The sequence below is a fragment of the Dipodomys spectabilis genome, unplaced genomic scaffold (assembly GCF_019054845.1).
Source record: "Dipodomys spectabilis isolate Male_0828 unplaced genomic scaffold, ASM1905484v1 ptg000197l, whole genome shotgun sequence".
Taxonomy (NCBI): domain Eukaryota; kingdom Metazoa; phylum Chordata; class Mammalia; order Rodentia; family Heteromyidae; genus Dipodomys; species Dipodomys spectabilis.
The window spans coordinates 14,441,006-14,467,852 of NW_024870874.1; the positions used below are offsets into that span (position 1 = coordinate 14,441,006).

Sequence of the window (26,847 nt, forward strand, 5' to 3'; positions counted from 1 at the left end):
AAGTCTTAGGCCTTGAAATGACAGAGCTCAGAGTTAAAAACCAAGATATAAGGATGAAGATCAGAAAAGGAAAGAAGGACACTTTCTTTCTAATTTCTTGTTCATTCTATCTTTCTAAACAAGTCCCATTTTAGTCTGCTATGTGTGCCACCATTCCTACTATGATAAAATGCTCCCAATCTCTCTAGACCCCTCTAATTTAGGAAATTTTTTTTCTATGATCCAGATGCGATTTTCTGGCGGTCCCTAGAACTCTTATTTTCTCCTATTTCTAAAGACCTGTTCTATGGCTCAAAGATTATTTAGGAGGAAACATACTGAGAAAGGTCTTGTGGGAAACAGTGGGTGGAGGTAAGGGCCTTCAAGCAACTTGTCCTCCCTTCACCAATATCAGGCTATTTTTTTTTTTTTGTCTTCCCTACAGAATGTAACAAGTAAAGCAGAGTAGAAAAAGCCAACATAGAGTATGTCTTGTGTGTAGGCATGCACAAAAAGATAACACCTTGCAAAAGTCAAAAATACAGGTTTAATAATGTGCAACTAATGAAGATGGTTTATAAATGAAATGCCACCTACACATTTAGTCCCTAAATATATTAATCGTTAAATTTAGACCTATAGGTACAAATTTACCATCTGTGAAAAAGTAACCTGTTTTTAAATTAAAGAGAAATCATTACTTCTTAAAAATAAAACTATCAGGATATAATTCAAGTGTAGCTGCTCATAGTCACTGAGTAAGTTTAAATTTGATAATAAAACATTTAAGTTTCAACCAATGCACCTTTGTTGAAGCACATTTAGCTGAAATAACTTCGAGTCTGGTTTATTTCCATCACATATAGTACATTTTTTCCAACAAGAACATGTACATTCAATATAGAACATTTCCAGCAACAATTACAGTCTTTCTAGTTTCCTTTCACAGTATATTTTAGTGCAAAGCACTGAGAAGGGTAAATGTTTTTCTAGCTATAGAAGCATTTTATTATGACCTTATGGATCTTAAACAATTTAAAAGTTTATACAAAAAGAATATATAGATGGACATAGTCCATTCTAAGTACAGATGTGAACCTATATAAAAACATGGTATATTTTCTGCTGTAACTTTTAAAATTATAATTTGACACAAATTACTAAAAAATAAAATATCCTCTAAAAATTACAAAATATTGATACACAAAACCCTGCCCCAAAATTTCATAAAGATAGATGTACTTTTTTTTCTAAAATCTTGATTACAAAAATGGACAAGAACTCATTATTTTCTAAATTTTACTGTAGGAGTCAAATATTATCTAAAGTAGTCATTTAAAAATCTTTCTTGGGAGAAAAATAAAAATCAAGGTTTACAGCCCCATCTTCTTTCTCAGCAACACTTAAAGAAATAAACTAGTAACATAAGAAGTGGTTGTGCATGGATTGTCCTCATCCATAAAATATCAGCAAGCTATTTATTACCTTCATATAAGCATTAATGTCTGGGCTTTTAAAAAATATAGAAACTGAAGAATAAGGCTGCATCTATCATTAAAGTGCTTTATATAAAAAAGAAAAATAGGGGAATGTTTAATTTTCACAAAATCCTCAGATGTTTACAAATAAAAATGTAATGATCATTGCATTAAAATGAGCTTTAACTTTAATGTAGCATATAGTTCAGAGGAAAACCTTCAAATATTTAAGTGCTGGAGAACAAGTTAGAAACAAATGGATGTAAAATGATCACAAATATTTAGGAGACTAAATATAATGTGTTGATACTAATTTATCTTTTGTTCCTAAAATATACTCACTAGAAAATCATATGTCTGTACAATCCAAATGAAAATTTTGCAAAATAAAATGAAATGAAACTTAAATCACTAAAAGTATAAAATCTGTCAGTGAAAAACTTATTTTCTTCAGGCAGTTGATCATTTTAATCAACAAATTATTTGCAAAATGAAATTTGCAACAATTCTGTAGAAACTGTAGACCAAATGCATAAAGCCAAGGTGGTTAGGTGAAGGACTGTGATGAAAATACGTAAAGTCACAACTAGTTGAAAGTGATGGAATAGGCACTGACTTAAAAACTAGTTAGATGGTTACTATTTTTGTCAGAAAACAGCAATTACAGTTGAAAATTTATGAAAATGTTTTCTTTTTTTTCCTCATAGTACCATGTGAAGACGTTTAGTGGTTCTAACAATTTAAAGTCTTTCCATAAAAATGAACTTCAAACCTTTTCGCACATCACTTGAAGTTATCTGAGGAGAAATGGGAATAAATGAATACTTTTGAGTTTATCAATAAAACCGTGGTCTTAAAATTACACAACAGTAAATGACTTCTAAAGAACGGTTTCATCTCAGGTTTTCCACACAAATAAAAAAATGTGTGATAGTCGAACTGGAACAGTTAACCTATCAAACACTCAAACTAAGTATTTTGCTTTAGAACTTGACTTTGAAACTAATACTAAATACATTAAACATAAGAGACATTGGTACAGAAAGTAAACTTTAAAAATAAATAGACTTGCAAAAGCAAGCAAGCATGGGAAGTCTGCTCTTCCTTTAAGATTGCATTTGAAAACTCTATATTTGTTCTAAAGGCTTAAGTATTATTTTTTTTCTTTCTTCCAAATAAGGATTTTACTTTTCTTGCAGTCCACAGCCACCAAAAAAAAATCCTTTCTTAATATTAACTGTTGAGATAATGATCACCAAACTGCTCAAGCAGAAAGAGAAAAATAAAGAGTATCTAGACTTAGTTTTTTCTATAATTCAAAACTAAAAACAAGTCTCTTAATACACACTCCTAAAAAAAAAAATCAAACTTTTGTTTACCAACTTTCCCCTTCACCTGCAACTATTGTAATAAAGGTAAATATTAAATGCTAATCATTATTCTAAATTTAATTCGGGGATTTTTTTTTCTGAGTGCAGCATTTTATTTAACCATCACAGATTTTTACAATAATTACAGTGCCTCAAAATATTCTTCCTATAATTATCATCTTCACAAACTCATTCTAATATATTTAATTTCCCTACAATGCATTAATATACGAAGCCACCAAATCAAAGTAAGCCTGTGCAAAGTTAAACACAAGATTTCTATTGTAAACATATACCAAAATAAATGTATATATTTTACATTAAAAGAAAGCACTGACCCTGTGCCATCTATCTATAACTACATTGCATTGTCCTGTGGAAAGTAAGTTCTGAAGTTAATTTTGTTCCCAAACCACTGTAATAAAGGTCACTGAAGAGGTAAATGCAATATGCACGTCACTCTTGCAGTTCCCATTGACATGAGATAAATGGAAGTAAATGTGTTAAAATGAACCAGCTATAAAATTATGGTCAATTTTTTTTAGTTCGATGGGGGTAAAAAAGCAAAACTCTGTAACTGTTCCTCACCAGACAAGAGCCTTAGATCTTGTACTTCGGCCTTTGGTTTTGTTTCCTTCAGGTGAATTGGAAGCATTTGCCTTATGAGTTTTCTTATGATGTTCAAGATAAGTCTTTTTGGCAAATGCCTTTCCACACTTATTGCATCTGTGAAGAGAAAAGTTTTTTGTGACTTTTACTTCAATACCGACGTCAGCTACTTCATACTTTTTACTGGGAGAGTTAGAAGTGCCATCATGTTTCGAATCACTATGTTTTGTTTCATCCTTCGAAGGGCCTCTTTTTGCCACTTTATTTAGAACAAAATCAATAGGCTTTTTTATAGCTCTGATCTCTAAACTGGCTGTTATTTTCCCAAGATAGCGAGATGACTTCTTATGAACCACAGTTATATGTCGTATCACATCACGTTTCCGACGAGTTTCATAAGTGCAAAGAGGACACTTGTAGAATTTAACATAAATGTTATTTCCATCTGTGTGCAACTCAATATGTTTAGTCAAGTTCTGTTTGGAAGTAAATTGACGTTTACAAAGTTTACAGTAAAGTTGCTTGAAGTCAAAGCCAGCTGAAAGTTTCGGTTTCCTCGTTTTCTGCTGGCCACCTGCAGCTGACGGACTAGTTGATTTAGGGCTTTCAGAGTCTTGCTTAACTTTATTTTTCTGTGCTGCCGGTGTATTCTTTTTTTCATTTGAATGATTTGTTCCCTTTAATTCATTCTGTGGAGAATGGGTAATGGAAAGGGGTGAAGATTCCACAGATTCTGCTGGTTCAACTTTCACTTTTATTTCTGAACTGTTGGCAGTATTATTAGGGCCTTTCTCTCTTTTAGAGTTTGTTCCAGAAAGAGTTATCTTGTGGACAATTTGCATATGTCTTTTAAGCATTATTTGTGAACTATATTTCCTCTTGCAAAGGAGGCATTTGCATGCAGTTAAATTGTATTCAGCCTTTGAAGGCGACTTTTGTTTTCGAGTCTTAAAAGATTTTTTAGGAGAAACAGAATCCAGGAACAAAGGTTGCCCAGGCTTTGTTGCTATATCAGGAGTAATTGAATCCCTCCTTAGTCCTCTATGGACTTCATCAAAATGCCTCCTTACATTCGCTTTTGTAGCAAATGATTTACAACATACTGGACAACTCCTACTTAATGAAACTAGAACATTCTTACTGCGTCCTTTAGTAGTTTGGTTTGGATTCTTCCGTGTTTCAATATACTTTTTTAGTTCTTCCATCTTTTTCTTGTGTACTTTCCGAATGTGACGACGAACACCACGTCTAGAATTGAAATCTTTTCTACAAAGGCAACATATCAATTGGTGACCAAAATCAGAATTATCAGAAGTTTCCAAGTCAGCCTGTGATTCCTGAGGCTGTTCATCAGATGTAGGTGTAGCTTCATCTGTAACACTCTCAACAGGAGGGGGCTCTACAGTTTCCACCTCTGTGTCTACAACTGGTACTACTTTCGACTGCTCTGTGTTAGTTTCCTGGACTTGAACTTCAGTTTGCTCAGGAGTATCACTCGACTCTATGACTTCTGTGGGATTATCCGTCCTTGAGATATACTGAAACACTGCATTTTGGTTAGTTTCTATGGGTTCTAGTTTAATAATATATTCTCGCTTATCCACACTTGGATATATGGCTTCTAGGAGATCACTTATGGCTTGGCTCTGTTTATCATTTACATCAGGAAGGTCTGTCAAGGATTAAAAAAAAAAACACATTTTAATCTGAAGTTGTTCTGCTCTAGAGTCCTCTAGTATTTTAAAATAAATTACAAAGCTCTATCATAAAACTTGCTCTATTCCTGATCCATATTTATTACAAGTACATTATCTACTGCTCAAATTCTTTGAACATAAAAACAAGCATTAACAAAATTAAAAAATGCTTTAACTCAAATTCTCATCATGGTATAAAAATGTTAAGGAAGATATCATCCTAAACAGCTACTATTGCTTTCAGTGCTCTTATTATAATATATATATGCATATAGATGTTCCAACAAACAAAATTGCATTGCATATTTTTAGTCTGAAAATGTCATATTTTCACAATTTACATGCTCAATATCAAAGTTTCAAACTAGCAAAAGTACTCAAAATTCTCATAATCCAGGTTATATTGAACATCTTGAAGAATGTTTTATATAAATAAAAATGTTTTTTAAAATAAAACACTATTCCTATTAAGCTTTATTAAGTACTATAGTATATATCTCAACATCTTACAGAAATAAAAAAAATTTCTCAGTAATTTTGATGAATATGACATGATGTATAAAGAAGTATTTGCTATGAACTTAATCTTATTTTACATCTTTAATTTTTTAAAGCAGTACTGAGGTTTGAACTCGGGGCTTCATGCTTGCCAAGCAGGGTCTGTACTACTAAACCATACTTCTGGCCCTTTTGGCACTGGTTATTTTTTCTGTAGGACCTCACTTTATGCTCAATATGTACCTGGACCATAATCCCATACTTTTTTAAATTACATTGTAGCTATGGTAATAGGCATGCCACCATGTTCAGCTTGTTCCACTGAGATAAAGTCACATGGATTTTGTCTGGGCTGACATGAAATCATGATCCTCTTAATCTCAGCCTCCCATGTAGCCAATATGAAAGGCATATATCACTTCCTGCTCAGCTATCGGAAAAGGGTCTTGAAAATTTTTTTGCCCAGACTAGCCCACATCTGCAATCCTACTGATGTCAGCATCCCAGATAGTTAGGATTGTAAGTATGGGCCACCAGCACCTGTCCTAACAAGACATTGTTACTAAAATACATGGTTAAAAACCATATTTATTCAAAAAATAGAGCTAGTTTTATTTGTATAATAGTTTCACCCTTTATAGTTTTAAAAAAAATAGCCTATTTCAACAAAGTTGTCTAAAATGAGTTATTTTTCCACATACAATTCTAAAATCTAGGTACAAATACATAGACCAAATCTATTACCTTAGAAATCAAGAAATGATTCATTATAACTCCTCTAATCTACTCATCTTTCTTTTTAAGATGGTAAAGTAGTATAATACTTTCATAAAAATGTAGAATTACCAAGACTAGTGAAAATCTGGTAAATCCATCTATCATTTCACTCTTTTAGTAAATTCTACAACCTAAATATTTTTTTAAAAAAATACAAAGAAATAAATTTCCTACGAGTATGAAAGGATACTTTTGAAACTAACTTCTATCAGCGACCTTTTAATTCACAGCTCAATAGTAAGTTCAATAATATCAAATAGCAATAGGAATTTGTCTAACTATACCCTTATAGCCTACTTCAAAGCTAAGAATAGAAAAAAAAAAACACAATACTTTCATATAGTTTGCATTTCACCCCATTCCAAAAGGTTAAAGGATAAATTATTTAAATCCACAATCCATCTATAGTGTCAGTCTGACAAAGTAAGTGATATATTGTTAAGTCCATAAAAATTTAAACCCCTGAATAAGAAACAATGAAGTAATCTGTAATTAATGTATTTTAAAGAATTTACATTAACTCTTTAAAGAAAATAATACAATTATGCAGACTGTTACCTTAACATATAAAAAGAATATACTTATTCCAACAAACATTTGGTTTCACATAGTCTACTAGCCTTCATGACAAAAAGACATTTCTAACCTCAAGTTAGTATGTGATACAATCTTAACAGCAATAAAGGGACAGATCTAAATACATTTCACTAAGAACAAAACTGATTGTCAAATCAAGACCCAGAAAATAGTAGATTACTAACAATTTTTAAATGCTTTCCATCATTATCAAGAAATGATCTGATTTACTCATTAATTTCCAGCATTCTCATTTACTTATGGATAAAGCAGTGACCAATTATATCTGGTTAGACGCTGTTAATTAAAAAAGAAATTGCTCCTTCATGATAGCAGTAATGTACTTCCTTACTAAATCTGAGTATAAACTATATGGTCCATATGAACATTCAAAAACAGTAGCCAATACTTTAATATAAAAAAGTATACTAATAAATTTAACTTCCTATAATAGTATCTCGAGTCTCGAGATACTCATATAGTATGGCTATAGAGTACCTAAGAAACAATTTTAGTACTGTCTTTGCTAAGTTCAATGCCATCTTATTTTTATATTTTTTTATTTTTATTTTTTGGTCGGTCGTGGGGCCTGAATTCTGGGCCTGGGCGCTGTCCTCAGCTCTTCAGCTCAAGGCTAGCACTCTACCACTTGAGCCACAGCACCACTTCCAGCTTTTTCTGCTTATATGGTACTGAGGAATCGAACCCAGGGCCTCAAGCATGCAAGGCCAGCACTCTACCTCTGAGCCACCTTCTCAGCCCCTCAATGCCATTTTAATGCAAATGTACAGTTGCAGGGTAAGAGTAGGACAGACAGACAGACAGACAGACATAACTGGGTATATGAATAAAACTTACTGTCATCCATCTGGAGACTTGGTGGGCAGTAAAATTTCTTATGGGTAATTAAATTTGGTAATCCTCTGAAGAGACTGCGGCATAATTTACATTCAAAAATAGTGTCCACATCTTTTAATAAAATATGCTTAAGTTGTTTAGTTCCTACAAAGAAAAAGAAAGGAAAAATTAACACAAAAAGTAATTTAAACATGCATTTTTAAATTGGGAAACCACTTTTGACAACCCAAAAGGGTTTTGAAAACAAAACATAAACATTGCCAATTTCTACATTTCTATATTTAGAATTAAGTTATAAATTAAGTTCTAAGCAAACTCTACTATCATTTAGCAGTTTTGGAGTTACACTGATGTCCTCTTTCTACTTTACTAGCCAATCAATTCTTGGAAACCCTAAGGCAGTTTTTGATATGTGATTGATCCAAACAGTTGATCCAAACTTGGAGATTTTGATTCAATAGGTCTGGGGTAGGGAGGGCAGGAAAATGTTTACTACCACATCCAACCAAACTTTTTTGGCTGGTTCTTCTAGCTCTTTTCTGAATTAAGAAATGAACAATGAATTTTTAAAATACACTGCCCAATTCATTGAAGGTTATAACTTTATCAGAGGACTCTGTTTCTTCTTCTTAAATTCAACTTATATTATTTCAGGTTCTGGACCAACATGGGATTAAAACTATTTAGTGTGATAGTAGAGAATCTTGCTTAGGCCTCTTAATAGCATTATAAATGTATTTAAGGCCTTTCTCCTTCAGAATTCTTACCCCAATTGCAACTAATTACAATTACTAGTTCAATGCCTGTCTTTTGCACTGTATTATAAACCCTATGAGCATTCAAGACAAAGGCTAGTTTATTTATAACTACAAAATATTCTGTTCTAATATTACTCAATAAGAAATGCTATTGAATCTAGGGAATCTTAAGAATTACAATAAAAGACCAAAAGATATAGAAAAATAAGTGGCAACAAGCATCCAATCTTTAAAATAAAATTTTCCAGAAATAAATATAATAGGTCTTTGTTGGTATTTCTACAAGCCTTTTGCACAGATATGCTGACAATACTGATTTGTAAGCTTTACTAGCTAGTGTGACTTAAGTCCCCACCCATACATAACTGATTAACAAACTATTAGGTAGAACAAGGATAAAAATGCTTTGGCTAAGCTTCTCTAATTATATCATTCCTAGAAAATCTAGTTGAGTACATAATACCAGGAGCAAGAAAAAAATATTTCCAAACATTCTAAATTAAGACTAGCTGGCCCAAACAAGATATTCAATTCTGCCTTTAACATAGACTAAAAAGATTGAAAAGGAACAGAGTAATCTAACTTAAAAGTTCAATTTGTCTGGCACCAGTAGCTGACACAGGTAATCCTAGTTACTTGAGAGGCTAAGATCTAAGGATTCTAACTGGAAGTGAGCCCTGGCAAACAAATTTGTGAGACTTTTATCTCTAATCAGCAAAACAGAAGTAGAGCTGTGGCTCAAGTGATAGAGCACCACCTTGGGTAAAAAAAGCGAAGAGACAGCAATCAGAACAATATCCAGGCCTTCAGCTGACAAAAAAAATAGTAAGAAAAAAAGAAACTTTCTACCTGAATTCAAAATCCTGCTAGTTTTCTCGTTTGAACCTATAACTGGAAATTAACCTCCTCTGTTTCCCCTATTTGCTATTAGTCATTAAATTTAGACATATAAGTGCAAATTTACCATCTGTGAAAAAGTAATGTTTTTATATTAAAGAGAAATTCTTCTTCATCATCATCTTAAAATCAAGATGTTAATTCAAGTGTAGCTGCTCATAGTCATTCAATAAACTTAAATCTGATAATAAAACAATAAAAGCCAACCAAAAGTGTGAGGCCCTGAATTCAAATCCCAGTACTGGTACAAAAAAAAAATCAACTGAAGATATAAATGGAAAGCACATACTAGCAGATTTGTATTTGTGTGTATGCACACATGTGCATGCAGCCAATCCTGAAGCTTGAACTCAGTCCCTGAAAATTCTTACTCTACCACATGAGCCACAACTCCACTTCTGGCATTTTGGGGTTAACTCAAGAGTCTCACTGACCTTCTGCCCCAGGTGACTTTGAACCACAATCCTTAGATCTCAGCCTTTTGAGTAGCTAGGACTATTACAAGCATGAGCCACTGGTGTTTGGCCATAGTAGCAGATTTAAAGCATAGTGTATATGCATGAAGTTATACATAAAATAATCAAAAGCATTAATGTAAGAGTAGGAATAAGGAGGGTCCAACATGAGGAAAAAGGAGGAATGATGGGGATAGTATACATGACGGAAGCATTATTATATGCATGTATAAAAATAGTATAATGGCAGGGCACCAGTGGCTTGTGCTTGTAATCCTCATTACTCAGAAGGATGAGATGTGAGGATCACTAAAGTCAGCCCAGACAGGAAAAGTCCCAGAGACTCATTTCCATTGTGGTAGAGCAAAAAAGCTAAGGGACAGCACCCAGTCCCTGAGTTCAAGTCCCATGACTGGAACAAATACAAGAAAACAGCATAATGAAATTGTTCAAAAGAGGGAGACAAGGAAAAAAAGTAAGAGGGAATGAACAGCAATCAAAGTATATTATATCCAAATATGAAAAACTACAATCAAACTCCTTGGACAAAAGTGATATACAATAATAAAAAGAAGCATAAAAATGTCTACCTATATCCATAAATAAGGCCTATCCCTATGTTTACCAGACTCTCAATCACAGAAAAACAGTTATTAGCAACTCCTTAATTAATCCTAAACAGTTATACTGTAGGAAGTATATATTTATTCCCAATTGACATCCAAAAAATTTGACTCAAAGTAATCATCCATAGCTATCAATAATGTTTCTATCAAAACACACACACACACACACACACACACACATAATGAATCCAAGCATACCAAATTTATCCAAGAAATATTCCCTCTCTTTCCTTCACACTGAAGGCCTTCACCTGTTTTTTTCTTTTTTTTTGGGTCCGGTCGTGGGGCCTGAACTCTGGGCCTGGGCGCTGTCCCTCAGCTCTTCAGCTCAAGGTTAGCGCTCTATCACTTGAGCCACAGCGCCACTTCCGGCTTTTTTCTTTTTGCTTATGTGGTGCTGAGGAATCGAACCCAGGGCCTCATGCATGCAAGGCGAGTGTTTTTTTCTAAATATAATATTCTCACTTCCCTAGTCTGGTTCACTTCTAAAAACCTTTAGATCCAAGGTAGATGTCACTTTCACCAGGAAGCCTTCTTTAACTCCTATTTGTTAAGAATCCTTGATATCAGCTTATCCCATTACCTTGTAAATTACTTTTCCATGTCACTATGAAACTAGAAGATCTAGGTGAGCAGCAAAGGTATCTTTGAAGCTGACCACTATATTCCTAGGCTAAGGATAATGCCCACTGAAATCTGTTCAATGACACATTAGAGTGCTCTCTTTGTTTTTTAGTCCATGTGATATAGACTGGGGAGTCAAAAACTTCAAAGATTGTGTAATTCACCAGGCACCAGTAGCACATGCCTGTAATCCTAGCTACTCAGAAGGCTGAGATCTGAGGATCAAGATTCAAAGCCAGCCTGGGCAGGAAAGCTAGTGAGAGTCTTATTTCCACTTAACCACCAAAAAAACTAGAAGCAGAATTGTGACTCTGTAGGAGAGCATTAGCTTTGAGCATAAAAGTTCAAGGACAGAACAAGGCCCTGGGTTCAGAAAGCCTCAGGACCAAAACACATATGTGCGTGAAAACACACACACACAAATTCTACTTTATACATTTTACAAAATGACAAAAATATGCCTCATCCTATATACAGACACTAAAAGTTTTTCTCTTAGTTTTAGTTACCATACAATTTTACATTTCTCCCATGGGGACATAATGGCATACATTTTGATTGTCTGGCTCACAACTACACACAGCCTCTGTCATACTAAAAGTCCCTTCTCATCTGAGACAACCGACATGGTTGTTTAGATAGCATCATAAAGTTCTTCCAGAATCTCCTGATTCTGAGAAACAAAACCACATAATTTTCTTTCAAATTATTCCTTTCCTGTGCTCTTTTGCCTTACGTGTTTTAAGTTATCCTGAAAGTCATTATATACTGCATACATAGATCATCAACCAGGATTAACTACAGTAAATTTTACATGAATAAAATTACTTTTGGGGACTGTGTCTATATGGTGAATCTTTATAATAAACACTTACTAAGCACCTATTAAATACCAGATACAATCTTATTCACTGGAAATAAGAAAGCAAAGAATATGGTCTGTAACCCTGAGAAATCCACACACTAATGTAAGTAGTAGCTCTTCCAGGAGCACAGACCAGAGAATATGCTATGAGGAGGAATGCAAGCATAAATCAAACAACTACATTTTTCTTATTCCACTAAAAAGTATCTAGTCCCATTTTAAATTTCCTATAATTGCTATGTGACAAAACACTCCATCAAAAAATATAATACTAATTTCTAGAACCAGAAGGAAAAGTCAAAAGCTATGTACATATGACCATATGAGATGATTCTAAGTGAAAGGAACCCCAAGATAGGGACACAAGAAGTTTTATCTTAAAGCCGGAAGTGGCACTGTGGCTCAAGTGGTAGAGTGCTAGCCTTGAGCTGAAGAGCTAAGGGACAGTGCCCAGGGCCAGAGTTCAGGCCCCATAACCGGACCCAAAAAAAACCCAAAAAACAAAACAAAAAAAAAAAAAAAGTTTTATCTTTCTTGCTGTTTTTTTGTTTGTTTTTTGTCAGTCTTGAGGCCTGAACTCTGGGCCTGGGCACTGTCCCTCAGCTCTTCAGCTCAAAGCTAGCGCCCTACTACTTGAGCCACAGTGACACTTCCAGCCTTTTCTGCTTATGTGGTGCTGAGGAATTGAACCCAGGGTTTCATGCATGCAAGGCAAGCACTCTACCACTGAGCCACCTTCCCAGCCCTTACTGTTGTTTTTAATATATGTACAATATACTATATGATTTTTTTTTGTTTCTCTTATATGTTCTTCCCCCATGGTATAACCTCTGTTTTCACTGTATTTGATTCTGATGCCCTGCATCTGGTATACATTTTTCTTATTTGGGGAGGGGAAGGCAAATAACAAAATGCTGAAATAAGGATACAGGTTGACCCATTGTAACAATGAGATGTACAAGACACTATGTTGAAAACAAACTTTACAACTTGAGGAGGGGAGATGGTAGGGAGGTGGGGAGGGTAGGGATGGTAGGGAAAAAACAAAGGAGGTAACAATGCTCGATAGGAAATGTACTTGTTATCTTACTTATGTAACTCTAACCCCTCTGTACAGTATCTCTACAATAAAAAATATATACAAAAAAATACAATACTGAGGTTGGGAAGGTGGCTCAGTGGTAGAGTGCTTGTCTTGCAGGCATGAGGCCCTGGGTTAGATTCCTCAGCACCACATAAGCAGAAAAAGTCGGAAGTGGCACTGTGGCTCAAGTGGAAGAGCCCTAGCATTGAGCTGAAGAGCTGAGGGACAGTGTCCAAGCCCAGAGTTCAGGTCCCACTACCGACGACAACAACAAAACACACACACACACACACACACAACTACCCTGTGTTATCTTTCATAATTAACATTTCCATCCTAAGGTTTTGTCTAGAATCAGAACTGAGTCATCACTATTCAGGCATAGCTTATGCTAACTGTAACTAGTTGCTTCAAGCAGAAAAAAATAAAAATAAAAAAGCATTTCTAAGAAACCAAATGATAGAGCCTGGAAAAATAATGACAACAGCAAATATCACACAAACCTAATTCTTATTTTTTACTATCACACTATGAATTATTCATTCACAAGTCAAAAAAGATGGAATTCTTTGCACATACTAGTCTAGTCTACATGTAAAATCTTTTATTCTATAATGCTATATATCATTTCTCTTTGTATATTTTATTAATTTTAAAAGATGTTATTCTTCATATTAAGATCTATTTTGAATCTACATAAAATGATTATTCTTCTCTGACTATCTCAACTCACACACTTTTCTGCTTCTAACCTTAGGACATTCCATAGCTCCTTTGGCTCTGTGAGCTAACTAAGAGAATGAAAAAGAACAGTAAACTCAATTATAATACCTAATATAGTTAAAGGTACAACTTTTTTACTTATTTTGAATTTTATACTTATAAAGTGTTAACAGAAAGAAGGGAAATTTGAAAACACCAAATAATCACTGATTTGCTCCTAGTTAAGACTTCACTAAGGAAAGTGTACAGTCAAGGTAGTATCTGAAGCCAAGGGTTTAGAACAAAACAGGTTTCAAATGAGCCAACTACCAAGAATCTCAGAGTAGAAAATCTGCAGCTACAAAACCAGCAACCTTCTAAATACATAAGGTATCTTTCCCTGAACTAAGGTCAAGAATCGAATCTATCCAGAAAGCGAAGGTACACAAGAGTATAGAGTTTGCTACCATTTCTACTGGGAAGAAAATGAACCATCTATGGTTGGTACATATATAAAAGAGGTCTCTGGAAGAAGACATACAAACTATGTAGCAGTAGTTACCTGAGCAAATGAGTAGGGGACAAAATAAGAGATTTACTTCTGGCTCGATACCCATATATAATTTTATATATATATATATATATATATATATTTTTTTTTTTTTTTGGTCCGGTTGTGGGGCCTGAACTCTGGACCTGGGTGCTGTCCCTCAGCTCTTCAGCTCAAGGCTAGTGCTCTACCACTTGAGCCACAGCACCACTTCCAGCTTTTTTCTTTTTGCTTATGTGGTGCTGAGGAATCGAACCCAGGGCCTCATGCATGCAAGGCAAGCTCTCTACCACTGAGCCACCTTCCCAGCCCTATATATTTTGTTTTTTAATCCACAGGCTCATACTACTTACCCTACACCCCCAAAAACTGTTTTATAGTTTTTTTTTTTTTCCAGAGCTAAGGACCAAACTCAGGGTCTTGTGCTTGCCAGGCAGGCGCTCTTCCAAAGAGCTAAACCCTCAACCCTCCCCCCCCAAAAACTATTTTAAATCGAGCTTCCAATCAAGCTATTGATGGGAGGCCTCCTAGCTACTTAGGAGGCTCAGAGTAGAAGAATCACAGTTGGAGACCAGTCCAGGCAGAAAAGCTCAATCAGAACAGCCTATTTCAAAAATAGCAGGAAGTATGGCTCAAGTGGTAGAGAACCAGCTTAGCAAGCATAAAATCTTGAATTTAAGCCCTGTGTTATTTTTTAAGTCAAGGAAGTTTAGCTGTGACTCAAATGGTAGAGCACTAGCCTTGAGCTGAATTGCTGAGGGACAGCGCCCAGGCCCAGAGTTCAAGCCCCATGAAGGCCAAAAAAAAAAAAAAAAAAATCAAGAATCCAGAAATAAAACATAATCAGAAATGAAGAACTTGTAATTTAAAACCAGAAGATTCAGAACAACATAACTCTAAGGCAAAGAGAACAAGTTAAAAGTTGTCACACAGCCGAGTACTAACTGCTTATACCTGTAATCCTAGCTACTCTGGAGGCTAAGATCTAAGGATCAATGTTTGAAGCTAGCCCAAGCAGGAAAGTCTGTGAGACACTTATGTCCAATTAACTACCAGAAAACCAGAAGTGGCATTGTGGCTCAAAGAGGTAAAACACTAGCCTCGAACAGAAGAGATCAAGGATAGTGCCCAGGCCTTGAGTTCAAGCCCCACAACCACCTACAACAAAAAAACTTATCATTTAGTTATTATGACACACCTGGGATTGGTGAACTTTAAAAATAAGTCAGCCCACTAAGACAGAAGCCTCTTATGAACTTCCAGCGTGGACAGGAATACCAGCTCATGGACAGGACAGTATAGGCAGAAGGGCCATCTCTCAAATAAAGACCAATATAGTAGCTGAAAACAATGCCTGAGTTTGATAGGTACCTTAACATATTACTATTGTCCAACCTGTCTTAGCATCTGTAGGCTGACAAGAGCAACAGCATGGACCTCAGATTCCTATCTTCAAATATCTATCAAAGATTTATAGCACTAACAGGAAGGTTCTTAAAAGCAATATGCAGGGATAGAGACATGGCTCAAGAGATAGAGCACTTGTCTAGCAAGAGAAAGGCCCGAGTTCAAACCCCAGTACCAAAAAGAAAAAAAAAAAAGGAAAAAAGGCAATATATGTAATATAGTTGAAAGAGATGAGTTATTTATTGGTCACTGAGAGTGTGTGTAGCAAAAGTAGAGTTCATTTCAATAAACATCGTTTTATATGGTCATATGTACATAGCTATTGGGCCATTATGATTCTCCCCTAAGAATATCTTCCTTTGTTCTCACTGTGCAATGCTTATTTAATTAGCCATGTCCAAGTATAATTTTTTTTGTCTTTACTATCCATTGAACTAACTTGTAGATTTACAGACATATTCTAGTTATTACAAATGAGGGAAACCATGCAACCTGTTTCTTTGGGTATGGCTTACTTCACTTAGTATAATTTATTCTAAGTCTTTCCATTTCCTTACGAGGCAATGTCATTCTTGCTGATGGAAACATAAAATTCCATTGTGTATATACACCACATTTTCTTGATCCATTCGTCCACTGAGGGGCATCTGTATTGAATCCATATCTTACCTATAGTAAATAATGCTGCAATAGTGTGCTAGTGGCATTAGTGCAGACTGATTTGTGATCATTTGAGCAAATGCCCAGAAGTGGGATTGCTGGGTCATAGGGAAGCTCTATGTTTAGTCTGTTGAGGAACTCTTTATACTGCTTTCCAGAGTGATTGAATAAATCTACATTCCCATCAATAGGGTAACAGCGTTCCCTTTTGGCCACATCCCTGCCAGCATGTTATTATTTGATAATGGCCATTCTAACTGCAGTGAGGTGGAAATCGGAAACAAGATTTTTTTTTTTTTACTGTACTCTTCAGTTATTTCTTTCTTTCTTTCTCCCCCCCCCCCCCACCTTTGGTTTATTTCCTGTTGTCAGTGGTTTTTATTCCTCTATCCTTTGTCTTGTATATAAGTTTATCTGATTTGGGGAAGAGAAGGGGAATCACAAAAATGGTGGGACAAAGAATGAACTGATTCAACACTGATACTCACTAGACAGTATACTGGAAATGAACTTTATAACATGGATGAGAGGGGAGTTGGGAGGGGGAAACACTGTTCACAAGGAAATGTACTCATTACCTTAATTATGTAACTGTAACCCCTCTGTACATTACCTTTACAGTAAAATTTAAATTAAAAAAAAAAGTAGAATGCGTAGAGTAGGGAGGAACTGATGGTCCCAAGTTAAAAAGATCTTAGTCCCTTAGTCATGTTCCAAACTTCTATCCCATCCTCTCAAGTTTTAGTCAGCCTTGAACTAAATCTTTGTATGAAAGAACTACACTTCCATAGACTTTGTATATATTCACTTTGATCTTAAAAGATGAATTAAAGATACTACTATCCTGAGCAAATTAATTTTCTTAGTTATGAGACTCAATAATGCAATAATTTTTAAATCCAAAATGAATTTTTCAATAGCACAATTTAGGGTTTTTGTTTTGTTTTTTGCACCAATACTGAGGGCTTGAATTCAGGTCTGCGTGTTATCCTGTAGCTTTTTCACTCAAGGGTGGTGCTGTAGTACTTGAGCCACTACTATATTAGTTTTTTGGTGGTTAGCTGGAGAAGAGCCTCACAGATAATCCTTATATCTTAACCTCCTAAATAGACAGGATTACAGGTGTAAGCCACTGGTGCTGAGCCATTTAGTATAGTTCTAAATCACTTCAAATTTCAATTGCTGGGTACTCAAGAGAATTTAAAATGTAGTATTTACAGAATTTTCCTATACAAACATGACTCAAAAAGATAATTTTTTAGGGATTCTTTAAAAAGAACATAGTGCAAAAGATAAACAATAGATTTCGAATGATGCCATATAAGACTATCCATTGCACAGTCCTTGTTCTTACATATTAAAGAAATGGCAAACACTGCAATAAGAAAACAATTTCAACTTTAAAAGTTTACCTTCCAAAATTAACACACAGAACTTGCATTAGTAATTGTATTGAAGAGGCACTTTTATGAGATAAAATACTTATGAATTAATCAATTTTAACTTCTTAATCAAATAACAATGCAGTATTAAATGACCATATCCTTTACAAATTACCTATTTTTAACAGAAGCTTATTACTCTCATTTCCATGGTATGAGAAAAAACAATGAGCTTTATTTCTATTTTAAAAGTAGAGCTAAAGCAGCTGGGGGCTAGTGGTTCATATCTATAATCCTAGCTAGTCAGGAGGCTGAGATCTGAGGGTCACAGTTCAAAGACAGCCAGGCAGGAAAGTCTGTGAGATTCCAATTAACCACCATAAATTATCCGCATTTCCAATTATCTCCAATTAACCACCATAAAACTGGAAGCGGAGCTGTGGTTTAAAGTGGTAGAGCGCTAGCCTTACGTGAAAAAGCTCATAAACAGTGTCCAGGCCCCAAGTTCAAGCCCTACAACAACAATCAAAAAAAGAAGTAGCTAAAGGAAACAGAAATTAACGATTTTTCTGCATGCCAGAAATATACATACTGGCATAACTTATATCCCTAATAAGTAAAATTTTACTCTAATTGTATAGGAGACTTGACTACAGATTATTTCTTTAAACCAAGGACATATACCAAAAATAAAGAAACAGTAAAAAATATTGTAAAACAGGCTTTAAGACTCACATATCACTCAAGTGGTTTTTCTTTCTTGCTATTGTTTCTAACATATTTATAAGGTGATTTTTTGGTTGCTTTTTATGTCCCTCCCCCACGGTATAAGCCCTGTTTTCACTGTAGTTGATGTTGGTATAATTTAAGGAGGGGAAGGGAAAAAACAAATTGTTTAAATAGGGATACAGGTAGACCCATTGCAGCAATGAAATGTACAAGATGCTATGTTGAAAAACTTTACAACTTAGGCAGAGGGGGGATGGGAGGGCAGGGAAGGTAAGGGAAACAGAGGAGGAGGCAACAATGCTTGGTAAGAAATGTACTAATTACCTTGCTCCTGTAATTGTAATCCTTCTGTACGATATTTTCACAATTAAAAAAACATTAATAAAAAAAGACTCACATATCCTTATTAAATTAAATACAGCATAAAGCTAATGCCATGAGGACTAACAATAAAACATCTAAGAAACTGACCTTGAAGAGTCAGAGAATAGTTTAATTCAGATTACCAGACAAACAATTTCTTAGAATCCTAGAAAAGCAAACATGTTTTCCCCTTTTCGATGATTTAAGAACAAGCATGTCAAAATTCTTATCAAAACTAGGCACCTGTGGCTCATACATGTAATCCTAGCTACTCAAGAGGTTGAGATATGAGGATCAAAGTTCAAAGCCAACCTGAGCAGGAAAGTCTATGAGACTCTTATCTCCAATAAACTATTTTTAAAAAGCTGGAAATGGAGCTGTGGCTTGAGTGCTAGAAAGCTAGCTTTGAGCACAGAGAAACTCAGGAGCCTGAGTTCAAGTCCTCGGGGCAGGGCAGGAGCAGGGGCAGGGGAGGGGCAGAGGGGGAGGGGGAGGGAATTTCATAAAAATAAAACAAAAATTATATATCATAAGTTATGTTTTCCCTTTGAATCTGTTGCTCCTAACACGGTAAGCTTTCAAATAATGACAAAATACAATAATCCTTTTAAGTGTCCACCAATTGTACTTATCTGCATATCCACATTTGACTAAATAGCCTCTAGAGTCAAAGACTTACAGCAACCTAAGCCCTTACTGATAACACAGGAGTTAAAAAGTTCTCAATCACTTACATATAGCATAACATATATTCAAAAGTATTGGATTCTAACTGCACAAATATACAGCCAGTTATTATAATACAATTATTATAATTATCAAATAGAAATAAAAACTAAACAAATGTTTAGAAGCTATCAGGGCTGACATACGCTCTTTTTTTTAATCTTGTGCTCTATGAAATATATTGAAACTCCAGAGTTTGGCAGGAGAAAGGAAGTAACCTAAATACAAATGATAAGGTTAAAGAGATAGAGAGAATGACAGATGGGATGACATTGATCAAGATGCACTGTACTTGTAAACTGGTTGAACTGTTGAACTGAAGCCCCACTGTACAACTACTTAAAATAATAAAAATGAGAAATGGTAAGATAATCAATCTAAGACAAATAACATCTCAGACATTCTAAGGAAATGGTCTACTATGCCAAAGCTTATAGAGACTTGAAATAATTTACTCCCTTTTGCAAGTTTAAAAAAAGCATGACAAAAGATAACAATTGATCTTTAAGAGGAAGATACACTTTATAAGCAAATATACCACAAATTTTTCTTTACACTATACTAAACTCATTTTAAACTATATCATGTGTGGTATTGAAAAATAATTTCTAAACCTAATCAATATTTATTTATCTACATCTTAAAAATATGACAACTAAAAGGATATTATAGAAAAAAACCACTGTATGCAGTCTAATGCTTTTTTAAAAATTAAGGCTTAAGTCCTTTTCAATTTTTTTAACTACTATGTGATGATTAAAAAATATATCCTAAAATATTCATACCTGATCGAAAGCACTCAATTATTTGTTGAATACCAGATTTGGAAGTCTGTAGTGGTTGCTGTAACAAAGGAGGATCTCCAGGCTCCAGGATTAAAACTACATGGAAGACAAACACCCACCCCAATCCCCACAAAAAAAGTTATTTAAATAGTTTACTAGTGAAGTAAAACAATGGTTTGCTACATTTATGTTAATAATGATAATCACAAGCACATATATTTACATATGTAAAATTCAGTCATCTTTATACGGTAAAATAAAACAATGGAGGAAAAGAACTAAAATAATTTTCAATTAAAAGCTACATTAGGACTGCAAGGTGTCTACGAAGACCTTACTATAGTGGTACCATTTAATGCATATTTTTTGCCATTTTATTCCTCTTAAAGAGGAACCACTTACCTTAGACATTTCTAAGGTAATGGTAGCCTAGTCACACCCAATAAGCCATTCCAAAAAACCATTCCAAAAGCCTATCTAACACAGCAAAACTTAAAATATACTGCCTAAGAAAATAAGTGGATAAGTACACAAGAATGAGTGTACAAAATTTTCACTGCAGCATTCTAGTACTATTTATAACTGAGAGAAATGTCAAGTAACTTAAAAGTCTCTTAATAGGGACCAGACTAAAACTATGAAATATCTATACAACAGACTTTCTTACAGCTGTTGGAAAACACAAACCAGATCTACATACACTGATAATTAAAGATATCAATAATTACCAAGAAAAAAAAACCTTAATGATCCCATTTACCTTAATTCCTAGATACAGAAATACATAAATATAATGTAATTTGAGTATATGCTGTTCATAACAGAAAAACAGGCTTATAGCCATACCAACAAAGTTTAGCTGATTCTGTCAAGGTAGTTTTCAGGGATGAGTTCACCTTCTGCAACACATGATTATTGCCAAGCCTGAGCTTTTAGACATTTTAGGGATGGCATTTTAGGGTGGCAAAGTACCTGCTTAGCAAGTACAACATTCTAGCTTAGATTCCCCAGTACCAAAAAAGAAAAAGAAAAAAATATGAACTCATTTTAATAAATAACAATCATTCTTCCATTTTAGAAATAAAACATTTCACAGAGCTATGGCTGTAGCAAAAATCAAAACATAAATTAATTAAAACTTTTCAATTTCACATACAAAGGTCTATCACATTCCTCATTTCCAAAATTCTTAGTTTTGCAGAATAAATTTATTGGATTATAAAAACCAAGGTCGTCGAAAAGGAACACTGAGTTTTTCATCAGTTACCAAATAAAGACAGAAGGATGTGATGGAGAAAAACCAGCCATTTTAATTATCTCTCTTTTAAACATGCTACTACCATCCAAACCCAGAATATCCTTCAGTGTGACAAGATAAGAAGCATTCCTTCAATAATGTGTGTTCCTAATGCTTCAGGGCTTAAGCTTGGATAACAATTCGTTTTCTTTTTTATAAAGGGAATGAAGCCTAAATTGGACCTTGAATATTGAGAATGCCTTCAATTTTCCTTTATGCTCCAAGTCAAGTGCTTGGTATACACAAACAGGAAACTATGTGCTCAGGATTAAGTTATTTCATCAAACAAAGTCTTCTCAACTTTAAAAGATACTTCAGTATTTCAAATGAATTAAAAACACATATAGAACAATTTTGAGAACATCTTATACTGGTAATAACTACAATGACAAAGAAAATAAAACTCCAGATCAGGCCTATCAGTATTTAATTTCTTGTTCTGTCATTTACTACATATAACTAGGTAAATTAAACTCACAGATCTCTCTTGTCTCTTCTCTAAAATGGGGATGATGAAAGTAACCAAATCATAAGATTATGTCAGAATTAAAGAAAATAAAGAAAACTGCATAAAACAGAGCCTAAGATACAGTAAGTGCTCAGTAAACATTCCACCAGCTACTAATAGTAACATCACGTACAAATCACTGCTTTCCTGACCCTAGAAACAGAAAAAAAATCATACAAATCTCTGTAAAATGTCTTAGAGAAACAGCAGGTGTTTATAAACAGAGGATAATAATATCTATCTGATCAGTATACTAAAATTTGAGTAATTTAACTATAAAAGCAACAGGTGAAATCCCACACGACTATAAAGAACCAATGGTCTGGCTCTAAAAGAATTCTGAAATTAGAAAATGAACCAAAAAAAAAAAAGCAGGTAGAGATAATGGGGAATAATACAGACTTCACCTTAGAGTCTAATTTCTGTAGGTATATGCTCCAGATAACTTTCTATAACAACCTCCACATGGCAATACCTGATTTACAAAGGTACAGCAGTTTCCTATCCCTCTCAGAACACTACTACCAGACATATATACATCTAAGGCAACATTCAAAATAAACCCAAGGTTAACTCAGCACATCCACACTTGGTATACACACCTGTGCAGCTCTCATTCTTAAGAAATAATTCTTTCTTCACTTGAAAATATATTTTCAACTCTAGAAACCTTTATACATTAATACTTTATAAAAGTTTCATCTTCTACATCATATCATCTTGTCCACAATCAAACTCATCCAGGTTATGACCATCTTAAAAAGCACTATCTTGCTGGAGATATGGCTCAATGGTAGAGCAAGTACAAGGCCCTGAGTTCAAATACCATGATCATCCTTTCCCCAAAAGCTCATCTCCCTTTAACCAAAAATCCAGACCTGGTAACATCTTTCTTTACATCATTCCCAAAAGACATCTCCCAGTATAAAATCCACTTTTGCAAATCTCTTTTGCCTAAAAACAAGTTCCTTAAAAGATTTTTCTAATTATGATGTCTAAGATTCACTTAGGAAAAATAGGAGCAAGAGAGCAGTTGGAGGATGAAGAAGGGAACTGTGGGGGAAAGGGAAAATAAACGTAAAAAAGCAACTGTCGATCGTTGATAACAGACGGGAGTTTTGTATGAGTTATATCAGATTCTTTACAGCATTCTATTTTGAATGCTTGAAATTTTCTATTTAAAATACTTCTTAAGATGTAACTAAAATTGCTGAGCCTGAGTGGCTGTAAGCCTAGCTACTCAGGAGACTGAGATCTGAGAATCAAGGTTCAAAGCCAGCACTGAAGGGAAAGACCGAAAGACTTTTATCTCCAATTAAACAGAAAAAAGACAGAAGTGGATGTGTGGCTCAAGTGCTGGAGAGATAGCCTTGAGCAAAAAAGCTAAAGGACAGTCAGTATCCAAGCCCTGAGTTCAAGCCCTAGTACTGCTACCAAAAACAAGATATAATTAAATTACTTTGCATATGTCAACTTCAAACTGACTCATCCCGTTAAGGCACATGGCTTCCTCAGGAATACTGCTCTCTTGAAAATTTACCCACTGTTCATAATCAAGAGAACAGACTGCTCAAGAAAGCTCACTGAAGAATTTTTCAAATATCATGTCACTTACTTCTCTCCAGAAGACAGCCTCTTAAATACTGTCATATCATTATCTTTTTTTTTTTTTGAACCTAGACACACCCTCCCACTCAGCCCAAAACTTCCCTTGGAAAAAAAAAAAATGACAATGAACTCCCATAAGTTAAAATAAAACTTTGAAGTAAGCCCTCAAAAAATGCTCAATTCTGCCTAAGCAAAAAAAGAAAAAAAACAAAAAAAAAACACAGTAACTAAATTTAATTTGTTGAGTCTGATAAAAGAAAGATGAAACCTTTAATGCAATTTATTTGTTAATGAAAAAGAAAAAAGAAGTTCCAATATATATTTTAAAATTAAGTACCATGCTGGGTGCCAGTGGCTCATGTCTGTAATCCTAGCTACTCAGGAGATTGTGATCTGAGGATTATGGTTTGAAGCCAGCTCAGACAGAAAAGGTGAGACTCATCTCCAATTAACCACAGAGGAAAAGAAAAAAGGCAGAAGTGAAGCTATGGTTCAAGTGGTAGAGCACTAGCTTTAAGCAAAAAAAAAAAAAAAAACTCAGGGACAGTGACCAGGCCAAGTTCAAACCTCAGGACCAGCACCAAAAACAAACAAAAATTCCAAAACATCTTTAAAAAGGAATAAAAGTCTCTAAGAAAAACTTTAATTACCAGCATACACTAAAGTATGTTCACAAATCATCTTATTACATGTTTATCTCTTTCCACTGGCAAGTTTCATAAGAGAAAAGGCTTTATCTGTCTTTTTCAACCTTTTTATTCCCATTGCCTTTGGCAGCACCTGACACCTAATAGGTGGCTCAAATAATTTGTTAAAGACAGAAATTTAAAAAAAACTCCATTCAACTCCATAAAATATAAGCAATACACCTTCATTTCAAATACACAAAATATGCAGTTTGAAAGCATATTGTAAGTTACGTGAGCCAAGGACAGATGAACAAAAAACTAGGTCTTATCCTAGGACTGCCTGTTTTAGTAAAACAAGTTAGTTATTACTGTTCCCAGCAAAGTACAGTAGACATTAGGCTGCAGAAAATGTTATTGTCATGTGTAGCATTTTTCTGAAAATGGAATTTCTTCCCCTTTACCACTGCCATTTTTTCCTATTAGTAAGAAATGATTTAAAATGAACTCATGATAAAACCCAAGGAGAAAGTACAAAAAAATCCTGATAACTCTTAAGTCAAAAATAATGACAAGCATCTGCCTTTGAACTAGAATAAAATAGTAGCTTCTATTTGGTTTAGTGTGCATGGATCCAATCATTCTCTTTTGAAGTTAACCTCTAAATGTCACAAAGCTTATCAAAGTTCTAGGAACTGTCAATAGTTTATATATCACATTTACCAATTTAAAGTTTACTGTTCTTTATAAGACTCCCCAAAACAACTTTTTCATTTCATAAATCCAACTAACGCCGGGATTACCTAAATAAAATACCTTAGGAATACTTATATGTTGCTATCTAAATAGTAAGGCTTATTATTTATACTTTGCAATGTAGTTAGCTCTCTATTCAGTACATTTCAAAGGTGTTTTTAATTAAATCTCATTCTCTCATCAAGTTCAACCAACCTTCTTAACTCAAACTAACCTCTTTCTTTTAGGCTTTTAATACTATTGTATGAATTTTTTAAATGCATGACAACTGTTTTAATTTCTTACAGTTAAAAATGAAACAAGTCTCATGAAGACGAAAACAAATATTCTATAGCCTATCTTTGCCCTTCTCTTCAGTTTTAAACATTCAGAGAGCATCAGGGTATACCACTAACAGCAGGCTGCCCTGAAAGAGAAGGGAGAAGGACTGAGTGATTGATCTTGTGGAAATGATTGACCGTGACACTTGCAGTATTTTCTTTAAAGGATAGAGTGGTGGTGGGGGGGGGGGGGGGGAGAGACCTCTTGTTTGAACAGGTTTTTAACCTCCTAAGTGGCTTGAGCTGGGGAAAATTATACCTTGCTTTACAACTTTTAAGCAGGAGGCAAAAGAAAAGTCGAAGGAACCAGGAGGCAGAATGGCGCGAGAGACGGAGGTTTCCAGCAAGGAACGAGGGCATACCTGGTTCACAGCATCCGTGATGATGGTGGTCCGTCTGACAGTACTTGTCCCTTAAAGGCATTTTCAGTGGGTGCGACCTACTTTTCTTTCACTGCGAGAAGCTCTTCATTGCGGCTCGACTGTGGGAGAGAAGCACAGCCCCGTCAACTCACCCACAACTTCCCTTCCTGGAGGGGGCGGGTGGGGGTGGGGAGGGGGACCCTCTGGATGCAATTTCCAAAGACGTTCCCACCGCCGCGCGCCCTCCCAGCTCCCGCCACCGACCCGCACTTCCCTCTCGGAGAGAGAACCGACGCTGGATTGCGCGTCCTGCCCGAGCTCTGCGCACAGGTTCACCGTCCTACCCGGAAACGCAGCCCGAGGCGCGCGGCGCGGCGCAGCGCAGCGCGACGCACGGAGAAGGCCCCGGCCGGGCAGCGCAGGCGGGCGACGGCCTGGCCTGGCCCGGGCGGGCGGGTGAGGGAGCGCGCGGAGAGGGCGCGGGGCGAAGCGGGCACCGCCAAGCTCCCGGGGCGGCCAAGGCTGCGGCTCCCACCCGCGGGAGGCCCGCGTCGCGCCCTCCCGCCACGCACGTGCGTCGGGGTCTCCTCGGCGCAGCCCCGGGTGCCCACTCCCGAGCGCGTCCAACTTACTGAACTCCTGTGGCCACGGGCCCCACCTGACGCAGCCTCCGCGCACCTCACCAAGCGGAGCCGGGCTCGGCCAGCCCGACGCGCTCCCAAAGAGTCCCCGCCGCCGCCGCCAGACGCGGAAGCGCCGCCGCTCACCACGTCCCTCCGCGGGCCGGGCCGGGCCAGGGCGGGCCGGGGCTGGGGAGGCGGTGGTGGCCACTCACGGCGTGCCGGCGACGCGCGGGCTCAGGCAGTTGACAGGAGGAACGGCCCGGCGGTGGCCGCCCAGCCGCCGCTGAAGACG

General features: G+C 35.9%; 1 protein-coding gene across 2 annotated transcripts; it reads right to left on the reverse strand.

The window, feature by feature from the left end:
- Nucleotides 1-507: 507 nt before the first annotated feature.
- Nucleotides 508-26,670, reverse strand: Znf800 (zinc finger protein 800). 2 transcript variants are annotated; one of them, XM_042695955.1, is made up of 6 exons: nucleotides 26,565-26,669; nucleotides 25,933-26,051; nucleotides 20,456-20,551; nucleotides 7,843-7,986; nucleotides 3,416-5,108; nucleotides 508-2,254 (listed from the first exon to the last, which is right to left on the reverse strand). In XM_042695955.1, coding segments are annotated over exons 2-6 (1,995 nt in total). In that variant the 5' UTR covers nucleotides 25,994-26,051; nucleotides 26,565-26,669; the 3' UTR covers nucleotides 508-2,253. The 2 variants fall into 2 exon arrangements, with proteins under 2 accessions (XP_042551889.1, XP_042551888.1); XM_042695954.1 differs by having other exon boundaries at nucleotides 508-5,108; nucleotides 26,565-26,670.
- Between the last annotated feature and the right edge of the window lie 177 nt (nucleotides 26,671-26,847).

Coding starts and splice junctions, on each gene's coding strand:
- Znf800 (XM_042695954.1), bottom strand. CDS start 25,993: ATGCCTTTAAGGGACAAGTACTGTCAGACGGACCACCATCATCACGGA. Junction 20,552..25,932: donor TCACGGATGCTGTGAACCAG/GTATGCCCTCGT, acceptor TCTTCCATGTAG/TTTTAATCCTGGAGCCTGGA. Junction 5,109..7,842: donor AAGTCTCCAGATGGATGACA/GTAAGTTTTATT, acceptor AATCCTTGACAG/ACCTTCCTGATGTAAATGAT.